The sequence below is a fragment of the Mandrillus leucophaeus genome, unplaced genomic scaffold (assembly GCF_000951045.1).
Source record: "Mandrillus leucophaeus isolate KB7577 unplaced genomic scaffold, Mleu.le_1.0 Scaffold1200, whole genome shotgun sequence".
NCBI classification, from domain to species: domain Eukaryota; kingdom Metazoa; phylum Chordata; class Mammalia; order Primates; family Cercopithecidae; genus Mandrillus; species Mandrillus leucophaeus.
The window spans coordinates 543,841-562,751 of NW_012100322.1; the positions used below are offsets into that span (position 1 = coordinate 543,841).

The window sequence follows — 18,911 nt, forward strand, 5'->3', positions numbered from 1 at the left end:
TACTTTTAGATTTGATTTGCAAGTATCTTGTGGAGGAATTCTGTGTCTGTGTTCATAAGGGAGTAAAAGAATGAATAAAGCTTCCAGGACATTTGGGACTTATGTAAAGTGACTAAGCTTATGAATTATTGGTATTCCCAAGGGGAAGAAAGATTTAAAGTTTAGAAAACCTAGCCAACCAAGTAATTGGTGAAAACTTTCCAAGCCTAGCAGGAGATTTAGACATCCAGATTCAGAAGGCCCAGCAGTCCTCAGGAGAATACATTGCAGAAAGGACTTCATCATGACATATTATAATCAGACTGTCTAAAGTCAAAATGAAAGAGAGAATTCTAAAATCAGCAAGAGAATCGTGTCTAGTCATTTATAAAGAAAATCCCATCAGACTAACAGCAGACTTTTTAGCAGAAACCTTACAGGCCAAAAGAGAATGGGATGGCATAATCAAAGTGCTAAAAGGAAAAAGCAAAAAAACTCTGAAAGCCAAATAGTAATTTATTGGCTGAAAGTTGGGATTAGAGAGGTGGTAAAAGATACTCATACAAACAGAAACCAAGAGTGAGCAGGAGTAGCTATACTTTTACAGGTAAAACAGACTTCAAATCAGAAACAGGTTTAACAAATACAAAGAAAATCATTATGTAATGATGACGGGATCAATTCAGCAAGAGGATACAACAATTCTAAATATATATGCACCCAACACCAGAGCATCCAGATTCCTAAGTATTACTAGACCTAACGGAAGAAATACATGGCAATACAATAATAGTGGGGTGCTGTAACACCCCACTCTCAGCATTAGATCATTGAGAAAGAAAATACAAAGAAACATTGGATTTAAGTTGAACTTTAGACCAAGTGGACCTTACAGACATTTATAGAACATTCTACTCAACAAACTGCAGAATATGCATTCTTCTCATCATCACATAGAACTATCGATCTCCCAGATAGACAATATGGTAGGTCACAACAAGTCCCAACAAATTTTAAAAAATCAAAATTATACCAAGTATCTTCTCAGACCACAGTGGAATAAAATAAGAAATCAGTACCAAGAGGAACTTTACAAATGATGCAAATACATCACTTTGCATTGAAATATTGCAAAATTAAAAAACATACACCTGAACGATGACATGCTCCTGAGGAATTATTGAGTCACTGAAGAAATTGAAATAGAAATACAGAACATTTTAGAAACAATTGAAAATGGAAACAAATCATACTAAAACCCATGAGATACAGGAAAAGCAGTGCTGAGAGGGAAATTTGTAGCATTAAATGTCTACATCAAAAAAGTAGAAAGATTACTAATCAACAACCTAACATTGTACCTTAAGGAACGAAAAGTAAGAACAAACCAAGCCCAAAGTTAGCAGAAGACTTGAAATAACAAAGATTAGAGCAGAACTAAATGAAATAGAGATCAAAAAACAATACAAAGGGTCAACAAAATGCAAAGTTGGTTCTTCAAAAAGATAAGATTGATAGCCAGTAGCTAGACTAAGCAAGAATAGTGAAGATCCAAATAGACAAAAACAGAAATGAAAAGGAGACATAACAACTGATACCACAGGGACTATTACAAACAACTATACACCTACAAACTGAAAAATCTAGAGGAAGTGGATAAATTCCTGGAAACATACAACTCCCCAAGGTTGAACCAGGATGAAACAGAAAATCTGAACAGACCAATAATGAGTAGTATGGTTAAATTGGTAATAAAAAAATCTCCAGGCTGGGCGCAGTGGCTCATGCCTGTAATCCCAGCACTTTGGGAGGCTGAGGCGGGAGGATCACGAGGTCAGGAGTTCAAGACCAGCCTCACCTATGGTGAAACCCTGTCTCTACTAAATATACAAAAGTTAGGTGTGGTGGCATGCGTCTGTAGTCCTCGCTACCTGGGAGGCTGAGGCAGGAGAATCGCTTGAACCCAGGAGGTAGAGGTTGCAGTGAGCCGAGATCGTGCCACTGCAATCCAGCCTGGGTGACAGAGCGAGACTCCATCTCAAAAAAAAGATCTCCAAAGAATGAAAAGCCCAGGACCAGATGGATTCACAGCTGAATTCTGCCAAATGTACAAAGAAGAACTAATACCCATTCTCGTGAAATTGTTTCCAAAAATCAAGGAGGGAAGAGGGAATTCTCCTTAATTCATTCTGTGATACCAGTATCACATGATACCAAAACTATACAGGGACACAGCAGAGAAAAGAAGACTACATTACATACCTATTTGTCTCTCCTTTTTTTCTTTTTTTTTTTTTCGGAAACATCGTTTCACTCTGTCTGTCGCCCAAGCCGGAGTGCAGTGGTGCAGTCTCAGCTCACTGCCAGCCTCCGCCTCCTGGGTTCAAGCGATTCTCTTGCCTCAGCCTCTTGAGTAGCTGGGATTACAGGTATGAGCCCCCACACCTGGCTAATTTTTGTATTTTTAGTAGAGACGGGGTTTCACCGTGTTGGCCAGGCTGGTCTTGAACTCCTGACTTAAAGTGATCTGCCTGCCTTGGCCTCCCAAAGTGCTGGGATTACAGGCGTGACCCACCGTGCTTGAGCCTATTCTTTATTTCTTAAATTTCTTTCCTTTTCTTTTGAGACCAAGTTTCACTCTTGTTGCCCAGGCTGATGTGCAATGGCACAATCTCGGCTCACTGCAACTTCTGCCTCCTGGGTTCAAGCGATTCTCCTGCCTTAGCCTCCCGACTAGCTGGGATTACGGGCGCCTGCCACCATGCCCGGCTAATTTTTTATATTTAGTAGAGACGGGGTTTCACCATGTTGGCCAGGCTGGTCTTGAACTTCTGACCTCAGGTGATCCACCTGCTTTGGCCTCCCAAAGTGCTGGGATTACAGGCATGAGCCACTGTGCCTGGCTGCTATTTCTTAACATTCAAAGGTGCTTGTCCAGTGAGAATGCAAAATTATGCCATCCTAAGTAATATTGGTTTCATTTTTTTCATGCAAAATCTGAAGTAATATTCTCTCCTGGCTGATTTTATTTTTGTTAGCCAGTTTTGACAGTGTTCTCAACAGGGTAGTCTCTCAGTTCAAGTTACAACCTAATTCTTTTTTTGTTGTTGTTGGTGTGTCAATTAATTTATTAACTTGATATTTTCATTTTAGTTTGAATTCTCTTCATGTTCTTCCTATCTCTAGGGACTATATCTTTTATAGTTATTTAACTTATTTCTCTCATGGCTTTGTTTGACTCTGGTCACAATGCTAGGGTCATGCCAATGACATCCTCATTTTATTACCCATAGTGCCTGGTACTGTGTTTACTTACAGGTCTTGAAATCTTACGTTTATTTTAGGTTTTCAGCTTGCTTTTATCTCTCAGGGTCTGTATGGTGACTTGTAAGTTCTCAGGGAAAGTTCAGCTTCTTATGGGTATGGTAGCACATGTAAATTTCTTGGTATGATACTTGGGGAGAGTTTAGGTGGTCTCCTATTTGTGAAAGAGAAGATTATATTAGAGTAGTTATGGCAGACCAGTTTTCTGCAAAGAACAGTGGAGAATGGAATTTAGAAACCAACATGTGGAATTTAGGTGTGCTTATTGCTGTTGGGTGTTGCTTCTCCCATATCCTCTTACTGGACATAAAATAATCATTCAACACCACAGAGTTTATTCTAGTTATATCCTGTTTCTTTTTTGTACCTGCTTTCTCTGATAGAAACCTGGCTCCAGTTATACTTAATATATTTACTTGATCAGCTTCTCTGTAATTAGTCTTTCTTTGCTCCCACCCCTCTCATCTCACTCCATTTGGACTCTGGTTCTTGCAGGCTGTCTACTCTGGGCCATCTCAGCACTCCCGCCAAATCCAGTGCCAAAGTTTACCTAGTTTGGCCCCACCCGTTGGCTTTAGAACTGAATCGTTTAGGGCAGCAAGGGGAGGCAGAAGGGAAGTGATGAAGTGGTTATTATTAAATGTGCACTTTTCAAATGTGGTTTACCTTTGATTAATAAAAATATTCACCATGTTTGTTTTGAAGTAGGAAGATGGCCTTGGAAATGAGTTTTTTCTGATTGTTACTTATAAAAGAAAAAGTTACCAAATAAATTATCTGGGTAATATCTATAAGAAACTTTACAGAGAAATAATGTATAGATCTGTTGATCCCTGCCCCCACTCTCAAATCTGTAAATAACAAAGTACAAAAAGTCTTGATTTTTCAGGGCTAGATGACAGCTCTCTTGAACTTAATTGACTGATCTCTTCCTAGAGTGATATTCTTCCTTCCCCCATTCTTGTTTTTTTCATGTGATGTTTTTACATATTTCATTTTTGATAGTATACTGTATCAGATTCTGGGAGTTTGTGCTGTGACTGGTATCTGTGAAGGACTTAGTACTGTTCTTGACTCCTCTTGTTTATCTGAGAACTTAGGAAATTAAAAATACTAGGGGTTTTACTTCTAACTCTACTTTTTGTGCAGGTTTCTTTTTTACCTTTAGAGAATAGGAGGCAGTGTCATGAATAAATTGAACAGGATATTTGTATTTTCTGGGTCATAAATATTTTTCTGTGATACATTTCTCTATCAGGTGGGCAAAAAAAGCTTTTGTTAGCCCTTTGTTCATATCACTCAGATCTTTCTGTTGTAGCACTCAATAGAAATACAGTATGCCCTTACTTAATATCCTCAGTAGGTTCTTTAGGAAACGGAAATGACATATACAGCAGGTCCTTGAATAACATATTTTTTTGGAGACAGTGTCTCTGTCATGCAGGCTACAGTGCAGTGGCACCATCATGGCTTACTGCAGCCTCAGCCACTTGGGCTCAGGCGATCCTCCTGTCTCAACCTTCCGAGTAACTGGTACCACAAGCACGTGCTACCACATCTGGCCCAACTTTTTTTTTTTTTTCTTCTAGATGAGGTACCACTATGTTGACCAGGCTGGTTTCAAACTCCTGGGCTCAAGCAGTCCTCCTACCTTGGCCTCCCAAAGTGCTAGAATTACAGTCATGAGCCACCAGGCTGGCTGAAAAACTTTTTTTAATAATGTTGATTGGGGGGAAAAATGATTGCATTATACATTGTTTTGCTTAAAGTCATAGCTTACAAGAACCTGCTAAAGTTGTTAAGTGAGGACTTACTGTACAGTCTCCATGTTGGTAGATTGTAAGCCACTTGAGGGGTATGAGAAAGAAGAGAAGGTTTCTCATTCTTTTATTCCTGTGCATGGCACCTAATAGGGGCTAGCTCAGTAGTCAATAAATGATTAGTAGATGAATTATTTGGAAAATTAGGCCAAATATTAAGGTCTATTTGTTTGATCTTTGACATTTACATCTTCAGAGTAATTTGTTACATGTTTTCTATAAATATGTAGAGCAAGTAAGTATTAAAAGAATCTGTTGCTGGGCACAGTGGCTCACACCTGTAATCCTAGCACTTTGGGAGTCTTGAGGTAGGTGGGTTGCTTGAATCCAGGAGTTTAAGGCGAGCCTGGGCAAAATGGTGAAACCCCATCTCTGCTAAGAATACAAAAATTAGCCGGGCATGGTGGTGTGCACCTGTAGTCCCAGCTACTTGGGAGGCTGAGGCCAGAGGATTGCTTGAGCCAGGTCATGGGGGTTGCAGTGAGCTGAGATTGCATCACTACACTCCAGCCTGGGTGACAGAGTGAAACTCTGTCTCAGAGAAAAAAAAAAAAAAAATCTGTTGAACTTGTTTCTGACCTAAAATGTTCTGATTTGGTTACTGGTTTTCTCCTTTTCTGACAGGCAGTTTTTCACAGTTTATTGGTTATTCCTGCCCGAAGTCAGAACTTTGACATCCTGCAAAGTGCCATCAGTAAGCATTTGGTAAGTATCCTTCAACTTTTTCTCTTAAGAATGAACACGAGATGCATTGGTTAGAATAGAGTTTACCATAGCCCCAGAAATAGTGTATCTGGAATTCTAAGCTTAATGATACCATAGCCTCTTGCAGCATGATGCATTGGCAAGAACTGAGGAATCTTGGTATTTTTCCTGGCTGTTATTAATTTAATTCTGAGTGACCTTGGGAACAGTCTCTTCTTAGGACCTCACTTTTCTAAATCAGTGAAATAAGGGACCTGAAAATTAAACTTCAAATCCTTTCCAACTTCTGTAATTCGCATGTGCTTGGCCTCAGTGTATTGAGAATTCAACATCTAGACTGGAGTCTGGGTTCCACCTAGAAGGTTTGGGGTCCAAAGTAGGCACATTATCTAACCTGGCACAAGGTGTGGTCCCTGGAAGCTGTAGACTCAACCCTGAGACTGGCCTGTTACTTGATATTGGATGTCTCATTTCCATTGGTATTAAATCCACATTAGATATACCTCTGTAGTTGCTTTTAACTTCCTCCAGTGTTCACACTCTTTATCTTTGGCTTTTTATTGTAATGTATAATAGTACAAAGCAGGGCTCCCAAATTATATCTTTGAGAAACACACTTGTTTGGATAAAATACAGGCACATCCAGACTCCTTTTTCTCTTTTAAAATGTTATTTCCCTTGAGTTGGAAGAGAGTACTGCTTTGAATTCCTGGTACCTTCTCCCTGCTGTCAAACTTCCAATCCTTATCCCTGTGTCATCAACAATGCCCACTTTTTTTTTTCTCTACCTTCACTCCGGAGAATTAGACTCTCCTTTGACTACATTCATTATTCTAGTAAAAGATCGATATGCCAGACAGTCTTGGCCACTATTTTCACACAGCCTGTGGAGGAGGTTAAGACATCAGAGTTTGCAGACTTTCTAAAATCATTACCCAACAGTAGTCTCCAGGAGATTGAAACCATGTATATATACAGTAACAAGTTAGACTGTACCTTAATGACAATGCATACAGTACATTCTAGATGAATTAACAAACCCTAATGACCTTTCCTGGGTTTCTTGGCAGTGAAGCAGTCAAATGTTAACGATAGTAATATCTTTTACTGACTCCAGTAGAGGTATGTTTATTCATGTCTGAATGACTAAATCAAAGTGCAGAGGAAGGCTAATTTTAAAATGAGCTATTTATACATTTAATTACCTGGCATAGGAGTGGTGCCACATGCAAGTTTTCCAGCCTGAATAATTAAAAAATTTTTAAGTGTGATTGTTGGTACTCAGATTTTGAGTACATGAAATAATCCCTTTAAATAGTTATTTCTAACCAGCAGTAGACATTTTATAGAAAATTCAGAAGACTTTGTCATGAAGGGCAGACAGTGGATTGGGTTAATAGCACTTCTTGTGTTTGCATGTTTTCAAAGTAATTTAATTTAGAGATTAAATTCTCAAAGAAAAACAGGACCTTAAGGTGTGGCAGGTGGCATGTGTTAGGTATATATTAGTTTTCAGTAGAAATGATATACAGTTAATCGTGAATTAACAGGTTTTGGTTTTATTTGCAGGAGGGGGGCTGTTTTGAAGAGGTAATTAATCTCGTTTTTCTCTGCTTAGGTTGGGTTGACTGTAATTCCTGACAGCACGGCTGGCTGTGTTTTTGGTGTTATCTGTAAGCTACTGGATCATACTTGTGTAGTTAGTGAGACTCTACTGCCATTTCTGGCTTCTTGTTGCTACAGTCTTCTTTATTTTCTGCTCACTATAGAGAAGGGGGAAGCAGAACATCTAAGAAAAAGGTAATTATTTTTTATTCTTCAACCTTAATTTTCCTACTGTTCTCCCTCCCCCAACCAAATAATAATAGAGACAGTTAAAGATAATTAGGTTATACAAATACCTTAAAGTCTCTTTCAGAGAGTTTGTGTCAGCCTGGCTAGCTTTTTCTTTGTTCCTTCATGAATCCCCTTTGTGTTGTCGTGAAAATTTTTAGTTTTTTGTTTTTTTCCCCTTTAAGTTACAAATTTGAAAAGTTAGATGGCATTATAAAATTTTTTGTGAGGTTTCTTTTATTAACATTGCTGTAAGTCTAGCAAGAAAAATAATTCTACCCTTAGGAGGATGGGCTATTAGTACAAACCTTTGTATTTTGTTTTGAGCTTCATTAGAGCTAGCCAGAGTGGGAATTTTAAAATCTTGGATTTAAGGAAATGTTTCTAAGATGCTAGTGTTTTTAATTAGTACTTTTGCTCGTATATAATATTCAGGCTAGAGCTTTTAGCATAGTTGGGAAGATTTTACTTTCATTTTAAAAAGTATTTTAGGCTTGTATTCTTACTGGTGTGCCTATTAAAAGTTCATTGTAGAAGGTTTTAAAACCTGCTAACAGGTTGGCAAATATTCTGTCACCTGCTGTTAATGTTTTGGTGTGTGCCTTTTTGCCCTTTTTGAACTTTTAAATGATATTAAAATACATACACTGAATGTATTAAAAACATGTATGTAGTTTAAAAGGTAATTATAAACTGAGCCTCCATTTAACCAACCCCAAGGTTCCGATATAGAATATCATCAGCACATATACTGTTAATGTACCCTGCACAGTTAAATGTCTTTTACGTACCCCTCTGCCCCAGATCACTTTGGTGTTGATCAACTTCATTACCTTTATAAAAAAATGGTTTTATGTGCATTTTTTAACAGTATCATATTTATTTTGCATTATTTGTGGATTTTTTGTAATGGGAATTACACTGCATGTATTTTTTGTGATTTGATTCTCTCAGCATTGCTTTTGAGATTGGTTGAAGTTGATTCATTCAGCTGTATTTCATTCATTTTTATTTCTCCATACCAGGGTTCAGCAAACTTCTTTCTATAAAGGGTCAGTTGGTAAATATTTTAGGTTTTGCAGACCATTAAGGTCTCTGTCATGGCTACTCAACACTACCATGGTAGTGTGAAAGCATCAATCGATAATATGTAAATAAATGAGTATGATTGTGTTCCAGTAAAACTATTTACAAATACTTGTCATGGGCTGGGTTTGGCCTGTGGCCATAGTTTGCTCAGTCTGCTCTGTAGTATTCTGTTACATGCATGTACCATAACTTAGCCATTTTATTGTCAGCATTCAATTTTTTTCCAGTAAGAGTATGTGTATAGAAAAAATTGTGTATTTCACTTTAAATATACTATAAAATTTATGCATAACATAAATTTGATAGTTTTCTTATACATCATCAAACTTTAGGTCTGACAGGTCAAGAAAAGGCTTTATAAGTAGCAAGGAACTTCTCAGGGTTCTAGAGATTTTATAAGATCCCCACTTAATGAAATGTGTGTATTGCTATTTGTTATTTCCTGTCACTTGAAGTACGGCTCCTAAAACAACTTCATGCAAAGTTTCAAAGATCTATTATAGTCTCTTATAGAGAAACATCCTTTGACTTCATGTGGCTGGAATGAACAAAATTAAGTGTGTGTAATACTTGTTTGCCTGTTTAAAATGCCCAGTTTTAGAGGTGTTCTATACTGGGTACTGGAAAGGTTAACATTACTAGGATATTAGGCACAGTTGGCAGCCAAAGTCTTAGGTACTAAAATTCCCATTTGGGTTATTTCTTCCCCACTGGAGAAGGTGTATAAGATTACAAAATGATGAGAGTGCTGGTCAAATTACTGGGGAGCCTTTGATTTCACAAATGCTGGCCAGAAAGTTAGGTTTGACCAAGTTGAGTTGTTTAGTACTGTGTCTGCTGTGCCTTGAAGATACTGTTCTATTGTCTCCTTGCCTCAGTGTTACTAATGAAAAATCTGCTATTAGTCTGAGCCCTCTTAGTTTGTAGGCAGTAATCTTATAGGTAGTAATCTATATTTTTACTGTTTTCTCTTCATCTTCGGTGTGTTGCAGATCAGGATGTGTCCTAGTATGGGTTTGTTATTTATCCTGCCCGAGACATAGTGTGCTTCCATAATACAAAGATTCAATTTTTTTTCTTCAAGTCTGGAAAGTTGTTATTAATTTCTAACCATCTTCCCCCATTGTTTCTATTTTCTTGTAAAAACTCCTTTTAAATATAGGGAGCTTTTTATTCTGTCTTCTTTATCTCTTAAAAATCTTAATTTGCTAATTCTTTTACTTAATCCTCCTACTGAGATTTTATTTCATCAGTTATTGTTTTGTTTTCTTTTGGATTTGTTTCTGTTTTGGATTTTCATTTGGTATTTTGTCATTCTTGCTTGTTCTTGGTTTACTGGTGTTTCTTTAAAGTTCTTGTTAGTTCCATTAGCTCCTTTTTTCTCTGATGTGGGCATTCTCCCTTATTTTAGGGAGCAAGTTGAACAGACTTGAATATTTTGGGCTGCATACCTTTTCCCTAAGGTGTCTTTTGTGGGAGTTCTGTGGAGGTTTGTAGACTTCCCTGTAGGATAGTTTGACATTTGCGTTTTTCTGGCTTCCCATTTTATGCAAGGATCATAGTTCAAACTCCCTGCCTTTCATACCTGGGTTTTGAAGCCTCAGCTTCCAGTACTCTTGACTGTTGAAAATCCTAGCCCTAAAATCCCACATACAGTTTTGTATGACTGGGTATCTTCATGTGAATTTTGTTATAGTTTCTGTCACCTAGAGGTTTCACCCATCTGGCCTTGAGGTTGGCTATCTTTTTTTTAAAGGTCTGTGGTTTTGAAATCCACTCAAATTAAGAAAAGTAGAAAATGAAAATATTGATTATTACAGGAGTAACTTGTAAAACTCAAGGGCTAGGAATTAGAAATTTAGCAACGGACAAAGCAGCTTACTCTATTTTTCTTCTAGTTTGTGTAGTCTGTATCTCTTGCCTTTGCATTAGCTACGTCTGCAGTCCAGCTTTCTCTTTTTGTGTGTGTGTGTGTGTGTGTGTTTTGTTGTTTTTTTTTTTTTTTTTTTTTTTGAGAGTTTTTTGGAGCCTGTTGCCTGGGCGGGAGTGCAGTGGCCGGATCTCAGCTCACTGCAAGCTCCGCCTCCCGGGTTCATGCCATTTTCCTGCCTCAGCCTCCCGAGTAGCTGGGACTACAGGCGCCCGCCACCTCGCCTGGCTAGTTTTTTGTATTTTTTTTTTTAATTAGAGATGGGGTTTCACCATGTTAGCCAGGATGGTCTCGATCTCCTGACCTCGTGATCCGCCCGTCTCGGCCTCCCAAAGTGCTGGGATTACAGGCTTGAGCCACTGCGCCCGCCCGGCTTTCTCTTTTCTCCTTGCACATGACTGTCCCAGCTGGGCTCTGCATAAGAGTATCTATGTGGCCTAGAATGGATTCACTATTCACCATAGATGGAATTACCATATGTGGAGTCAGGGAAATTGGTTATATGGTGAAAGGGCTGCTCCCTCTAGACCTGGAGGTAGTGAGGTTCTCCAGCACTTTGGGAGCCCGAGACGGGCGGATCACGAGGTCAGGAGATCGAGACCATCCTGGCTAACACGGTGAAACCCCGTCTCTACTAAAAATACAAGAAAATTAGCCGGGCGAGGTGGCGGGCGCCTGTAGTCCCAGCTACTCGGGAGGCCGAGGCAGGAGAATGGCGTAAACCCGGGAGGTGCGGAGCTTGCAGTGAGCCAAGATCGCGCTACTGCACTCCAGCCTGGGGCACAGAGCAAGACTCCGTCTCAAAAAAAAAAAAAAAAAAAGAAAGATTTGGGAACTAGGAGGATTATATGCTCCTGGTAAAGAAGCTGCAACAAAGTCAGAGCCTTTCATAGTTAGTGGACTCTAGGTCCATATGAATATTGCACTATCTAATTAACACTTGTAGAATGTGGTTAGGCTAGCTGCAGGGTCACCTGTCTCTACCATAAACATTTTGCTCTATAAAGATACCAGGAGAATGATGTTCATTGTTCTTGATTTGGCTGTTAGCCTAAATGTTAGTGAAAAACACCATGTTTACTGAAATGTGGAGAGTTTCTCTTGTTCTTCAGTTTAATTAGGTCCCACCTGTCTTTTTTTTTTTTTTTTTTTTTTTGCAATTGCTTTTGAGGACTTAGTAATGAATTCTTAATCTATCTTGAGTTAATTTTTTTTTTTTGAGACAGTGTCTTGCTCTTTTGCTAGGCTGAAGTGCAGTGGTGTGATCTTGGCTCACTGCAACCTCTGCCTCTTGGGTTCAAGAATTCTCCTGCCTCAGCCTCCCAAGTAGCTGGGACTATAGGCGCATGCCACTATGCCCAGCTAATTTTGTATCTTTAGTACAGACAGGGTTCCTCCATGTTGGCCAGGATGGTCTCTATCTCTTGACCTCGTGATCCACCTGCCTCAGCCTCCCAAAGTGCTGGGATTACAGGTGTGAGCCACCATGCCTGGCCAAGTTAATTTTTTGTATATGATGAAAGATGGGGATCCATTTTTATTCTTCTACAAAAGGTTAGCCAGTTGTCCCAGCACCATTTATTGAATAGGGAATCCTTGCCCTTTTGCTTGTTTTTGTCACCTGAGTTGAAGATGAGATAGTTGTAGGTATGTGGCTTTATTTCTGGGTTCTCTTTTCTGTTCCACTGGTCTATGTGTCTGTTGTTTTCTACCATTACCATGCTGTTTTAGTTACTGTAGCCTTGTAGTACAGTGTGAAGTCAGGTTGTTTTTGCTTAGGATTGCTTTGGCCATTCTGACTCTTGTTTTGGTTCCATATGAATTTTAGAATATTTTTTTCTAATTGTGTGAAGAATGATGTTGGTAGTTTGATAGGAATACAGTTGAATCTGCAGATTGCTTTGAGCAGTGTGGCCATTTTAACAATACTGATTATTCCAATTCATGAGCATGCAATGTTTTTCCATTTATCTGTGTCATCTGTGATTTCTCTCAGCAGTGTTCTGGTGTTCTGTAGTCTTTCTTGTAGAGATCTTTCACTTCCTTGGTTAGATGTATTCCTAGGTATTTCGTGTGTGTGTTCGGGGGGGCTATTGTAAATGAGATTGCATTCTTGATTTGGCTCTCAGCTTAAATGTTATTGGAAAACATGTTTCTTAAAGGGACATTTCAGTTTGGGGGGATATGGAAAGTGGGAGCTTTTCCTGTGTGCATTTGCTCACTGACTCATTTCTGTCTCTGTTATTTTAGGGACAAGCTGTGGGGGGTCTGTGTCTCCATCCTGGCTCTCTTGCCTCGAGTCCTCAGGTTGATGTTGCAGAGCCTGCGGGTGAACAGGGTTGGGCCTGAGGAGCTGCCTGTTGTGGGCCAGCTGCTTCGACTGCTGCTTCAGCATGCACCCCTCAGGACTCATATGTTGACCAATGCGATCTTGGTGCAGCAGATCATCAAGAATATCACGGTAAGAAGCATGGTACCGGAGGCTTTGCAATATTAGCATAAGAATGAATTTATGACAGGGGCATGGGAGGGAAGTGTGTTTTGAGGGAGGAAAGAGATCCCATATATTGAGTCCAGGAATTAATCTCAATGTGGTAATTTCTCAGGGTCTCCTGTGCTGTCCAGCACCTGACTGTGACTTAACAGGGGTGTGTGTCTGTTATTCCAGAACTGGTAATAAAAGTCTTAAAATAATCAAACTAAATGAAGGTGACAAAGCTTAGTTTAGTTTGAAAAGGTAAGGGCATCAGAGTCATTCCTACCTAGACTGTAATACAGACTCTATTAATGAACTGTGACAGCTGGGCAAGTTTCTTTCTTTCTTTCTTATCTATCCAAGCTTGTTTTCCTATCTACAAAAATGGGAATAATGCCAACTTTATTGTGTTTTGGTGATCATTAAAGGAGATAACCAAAGTAAATTTTTTAGTATACCTGACATTTGTAAAGTGTTCAGTAAATGTTGTCATTAAGGAAATTAGCAGGAATAAACTTCAGGCCAATTTCTAGTCACTTAGTTCACTGGAAAGTAAGAAAATCAGAAGTAGTTACAGACTTCAGCTTTGTCTAATGGTTGGCTCTCTGCCTTCAGCTGTGTCTGTCTGGCGGGGACAGTTCTGTTGTTTAGGATTCCTTTGGTGATTTTAGTTTCGGGGGGTTAAAAAGGTGTTTTGTATAGTTTGATTTGCAGGTTGTCCCTTGAGATTTGTAGTAATACTTTGAAGTAATAGTGCTTTTACATGCATATAACACAGGTGCTCATTAGAATTTTCTCAGTAGCCTTTGTAGGGGTAATGAAAGTGGCAGTGGAGTAATTCAGAAATAGTGAAGGGAAGAAAATCAAGAGCTTGGATTATTCCCAGACTGGAGAATCAGCCCATTTCTGTAAAGAAGAGATTGACAGAAATTGTTGGTTGGCCCTGTAGAGTTATTCTCAGTTGGCATTGGGGTAAAGATCATGAGACACTAGAATGGCAAGAGGGGGAGGCAAGGGTGAAGGGACGGTTGGTGGTGAAATTTCATTAGTCTCTAGCATGTGCAGGAGGGAACACACTCAACAAGAAACCGTTGGCATTTGAGGATATAACTAGGAATTTCCACCGCCTGTGGTAATGCCCGATTAATAGTTCCCTGTTTCCTGGAAGACTTCCTATGGTAATTTATAGACGGGGATGCAGTTGCCACAGCTCTGGGAAATTGTGTTTGGGTGTGAAAAATACTGTCAGGTAGCATAGAGATTTGGGTACAATTCTCAAATTACTCTTGTTTTTCTCTCCAGACATTGAAGAGTGGAAGTGTTCAGGAACAGTGGCTCACAGACTTACATTACTGCTTCAACGTGTATATCACTGGGCATCCCCAAGGGCCCAGCGCACTGGCTACAGTGTATTGAAGAGGCTGTGGTACCTCCTGTTTGAAGTTGTTTATTCACGTCTATCTTATTTTGAAGAAAGACTGATGTAATAGATCTTTTGTCATTAAAGCTGAACTTTTAAAGAAGTTTACGAACCTTCTTTGCACTGATGTAGGAAAATAATGCTTGGGAGTTCCTATTAATGTGTATGCTGGCTTCCTGGACTAGCACACGATACATGGTCACAGGCGTTGTGCATTGTGCATTTCATAGGAGCGAAATATTTACAAAACAGAGAGTGATCCTGTGGTACCTTCTGTTATGTACCAAGAAATTGGCTAAATCTTTGTAATCCCATCTAGGCAGACCTCATTCTTTGTGTTTTTGTCATCACAAAAACGATGACTTATAGTAATTAGCAAACTAAAAACCAAGGTAGTTAACTTAAGCGAACACTTCATTGCCTGTCTCTTAACTTTAGCACAGAAGTGGCACTGATGCGTAAAAAATGAAAGCAACCCCCAAAATACTTGTGAGTAAAATATATCACTGTTTATGCCTACTGTCTATATTCCCACAGCAGCTTTCCCCTTAAACAATGTGAAAGAGTCCATGATCACTGGATTTTATTTAAACCAGGTGTTCTTAGAATGCTAGGATGTGTGCCGTTTCATTCTTCCCTGCCAACAGGAATGGCATTTTAAGAAGATTGCTCATTTCTGCAAGTTGGTCAGTAAATACAAGTAGAACATTGAAGCCTGAGTTGGCACCTTGCTGCATGAACAGTCTGGTCTGTAAACCCTACCTGACAGAATCCTTGATACTGTAATACGGCTGTTGGTATTCAGCACTGAGAAAGCCATTCAGAGAAGACGTGGCGGCAACTTGTGGCCTTGAGAGGCTAACGTAGGAACTGTAAAATGTAAGGAATCACCAGAATGTATCTATGGTCTTTTGTACAATTTCTGAATGCAAACAGTGGGTCATGATTCTGATGTAAAATTTAAACCTGATTAATTTTGAAGTAACAGTGGGATGTGAATGTGGTGTGTGTGATAAGTTTGTTGCATTAGATTCCAGGAAAGTAGTGAGAGGAAGGCTGCTATGGGACAGGCTTCCTATCTCATTTAGGTTCATCTCTTGAGTCAGGAAGCCAGTACCAGCTAGCTGGCAGAAATTCCAACCCAGCAGCCTTAGTTTGCCTTAGATTTTACTGTTAACTATGAATTCTCATTTCCAACCATACAGACTGTGGTGAAAGCGGACACCCGGGCACTTTGCACAGACATAGTCTATGCAGGTCCTTTCAGTGCAGGCTACATTGATTGACAAAACAATCCTGTGTAAGAGCAGAAAGGAAACATTCTGACATTTTCTTTGAGTTAACACATTTTTAGGTGAATAAGCCTTCAGGTACAGATATTAAAGTTTTCCCAAAGTGTAAAAGATTATCAGCAGAAAATTTGAACTCTGCACTAGCTATGCCAGCTCACCCGAACACAGTCTTCCTCCTCAGGCAGTCAAGGTTTTGTTTTGTTTTTTGGCTGAGTAGCTGATTGCAGATTGTAAGAAAAGTTCTTTGATCTTCCACTGTTATCAAGGAGATGTATGCACTGTAGGTTGCTCACTGTTAAAAACAAAGACCAGATAGATATTAAGGTTATTAATTTTAAGGCTGAAGGGAACAGTTCATTGGCGTTGAGGAAGAAGGACTTAGGTTTAGGCCATCCCTGGGATGATGGGCCAGTTTACTGTAGAGGCAGGATGAATTAATATAATAGCTTTATATTTCTGCAGTCTCAAGATATGGGACATCTCTTCAAGGGAGACTTGACTAAGAGAGAGCAGGCACTTGGGGAGCTGATACCGGAAGCTCGGTCTTCAGTCTGCCTGAAATAACAAATATATTCTCTCTCTGTGTCTCTCACATAACACATTACATAAACACGTAACCTCTTTTAACTTTCCTATTATACTTTGAATAGTCTGTTCTAGGAAATAGGTTAGGAAATATTCAGATCCTCATGAATGATAAGCTGATGGGAATATCAAACTTAAAATGGATTTTTGAGGCCTTTTTATGACTTTGAATTAACAAATGTATAGGATGCCACAGTCAGAAAACGTTAGTGATATACTTTGACAAATGATGCTGAGGCCCCATATGGTTGAGAGACCTTGCTGAAGATACTGCTATATTTTGCTTCTAACTTTTTCTGGAGCATATAAGCAAATACATTAAAAGTTTAGTAGTTTTAAAAAGTAGCAAACGTATGTCTCAATTTTTCTCTCTTGGTTTTATAACTTCCACAAAATTATTTTAATGTGAACTATTGTTTTTGGCTGTCTTCACTGTATCTTGAATGGAGTTGTCATCTGTGTACCCCTCTGTAGGTGAGCAAGAATAAACCGGATTTATACAGGGGGTACCAATACTAATAATCACAGTTATTCCATTCACTGGAATGGAATTTTAAAGGGAGTTGTTTTCTTTTATTGTTAAAGAGATAGGCCCAGGTGTGTGTGTGTATCAGTAAAAGGCTCTGCTGAGATTCTTGGTGGGTGGTTTGCAAGGCTGGGTGTAGAAGACTGAAGTGAGCAGGGATTGTTTTGCTGCCTCCCAAATACATGTGGAGAAACAGCCCAAGGAGGCTGGCATTTTGCTATATCCACCTTTTTGTTTCTTCCTAAGTGGTAAAGGCACTACTAAAACCTCTTGGGGGTCTCTCTCCAAGTTGGAGGGTGAGAGCAATAATATTAACTGGTTAATGCTTAATGTGGGTGGGCTTGAACCTAACAAAACCGTGTGTTCTCCCAAATTTGGGGTTAGGAAAAGATCATTTTATCCTTGTCTGATTTTAAACCAGTCAAAAATATGTGTAGGACAAATAAGTTGCTTGTTCATATGAAGTCCTATGAAACCATTAAGTTTTGATTTGAATTGATTTACTCTGTCCCTTCTGAGTCCCTTAACTAAAAAACTTATATGCTGCTAAACACCATTTTAAAAGATTTCTGATAGTCTTGGATTTGGTTTTCTCTTAAGACAGTGAAAAATGATCCAGTTATCTAATTTATGCTAGTATTTGATTGTCTAAATGCCACTTCTCTGGTAGTGATATCTGACAATTCTGTTTTTGAAATGATTCTTCAGTTTGCTCAGGTATAACGAAAGGGTGTTTTTTGGTTGTTTTTAAACAGACTGTAGGCCTTGATGGCTTTCAAAGTTTCTAACTGCCCCACCCACCACTCCCTGATCAGTCTGTCTGTATTACCTGAGTTGTCCAACTCTTATTAAAGATTTGGCAGTAATTACTCTGTCCCCCACCTCCAGGTTTTTGCCCCCCATCAAAAACTAAATGAATGTTAAAGTTCATGCTGACAGTCATTGTTCACCTTCCCAGCTGCACTCTGTTCCTCCAGGATGACTGTGTGGATCGGGGAGGCAGCAGGGAGCGTGTTGCCATAGCCACCTATGAGAAACACTGGACCTGGCATTAGCTGCTGACAGCAATGAACTTATCACCCATATTTAATGCTGGCGTGAAAGAGGGGGCACTAAGTAAAACTCTTGTCTTGCGGCTGAAAAGAAAGTTCCCTGAGCTTCTCTAGTATGAGGGAAATCACGCACAGCTGAGCCTGGGCTGTACATGCTCTCAGTGTCCTCTTCATGGTGTTCTTCCCATCTTGGAGAAGGAAACGGGGGATCATAAGGATTATAAAGGATTCCCAAGGTATTCCTTTGAAAAATGACAGTATTTTCATTTATTTTCTCCTTTATGTGAAAAACTGTATAAAAGTGATCAATAATAGCTACCATTTATTGTTTCTATTGGAGTTAATGTTAATAATAGCTTTTAGTTGTGAAAATAATTTGCCTCTTAGGGAGACAGATGTTGGCTACAGTAATAATCCCATGAAATCAAATGACCATTGGAAAACCCTGGCCATCTCTGTGCTAATGTCTTCTGTCTTTGGGGATGAAATGAAGGAAAACGCTTCCCCATGTTCTCCCCCACCGTCTGCTTTGCAGTGACTGCCTTACCTGAGTTGAGACGCAACACGGAAGAGGCTTTTACAGATCTTGTAGGATGTTGTATTTTCCCTTCTTGAGAACAACCTGAAATGAACCAGTAACTGTTACTTTTCTTTGGCCAGGGATAGCTTTGGCCTGACCAACTTCTGAATTCCTTATTGTGGTAAAGGCTTGAGCTTGCAGGTGTGTGTCAAGATAAGTTAGGTATGGTGTGGAACCATGTAGGCCCAGGGCAAAGTTCTGAGATTTTGCTAAATGAATGTTAAAGTTCATGCTGTAGGAGATCTTTCTAAAGGTGCCCTTGCTTATCTTTTTTTCTCTCTTTTTTTTTTTTTTTTTTTT

General features: G+C 39.3%; 2 protein-coding genes across 3 annotated transcripts in view; one reads left to right on the top strand and one right to left on the bottom strand.

Moving 5' to 3' along the window:
• TEX10 (testis expressed 10) overlaps positions 1-14,679 on the top strand; it is a 51,127-nt gene extending 36,448 nt beyond the window's left edge. Inside the window, exons 12-15 of one of the 2 annotated variants that reach the window (XM_011970208.1) lie at positions 5,748-5,828; positions 7,447-7,628; positions 12,931-13,141; positions 14,459-14,679. In XM_011970208.1, the coding sequence (XP_011825598.1) occupies positions 5,748-5,828; positions 7,447-7,628; positions 12,931-13,141; positions 14,459-14,572 (588 nt within the window). In that variant the 3' untranslated portion in view covers positions 14,573-14,679. The remainder of the gene's footprint in view (positions 1-5,747; positions 5,829-7,446; positions 7,629-12,930; positions 13,142-14,458) is intronic. The other variant, XM_011970209.1, reaches the window with a different exon arrangement.
• The window catches only part of LOC105532097 (inversin), a gene marked incomplete at its 5' end in the record, with an annotated part of 64,855 nt that continues 59,446 nt past the window's right edge, over positions 13,503-18,911 (bottom strand). Inside the window, 2 exons of the mRNA XM_011970201.1 lie at positions 13,503-16,160; positions 18,579-18,653. Coding sequence (XP_011825591.1) covers positions 16,054-16,160; positions 18,579-18,653 — 182 coding nt within the window. The remainder of the gene's footprint in view (positions 16,161-18,578; positions 18,654-18,911) is intronic.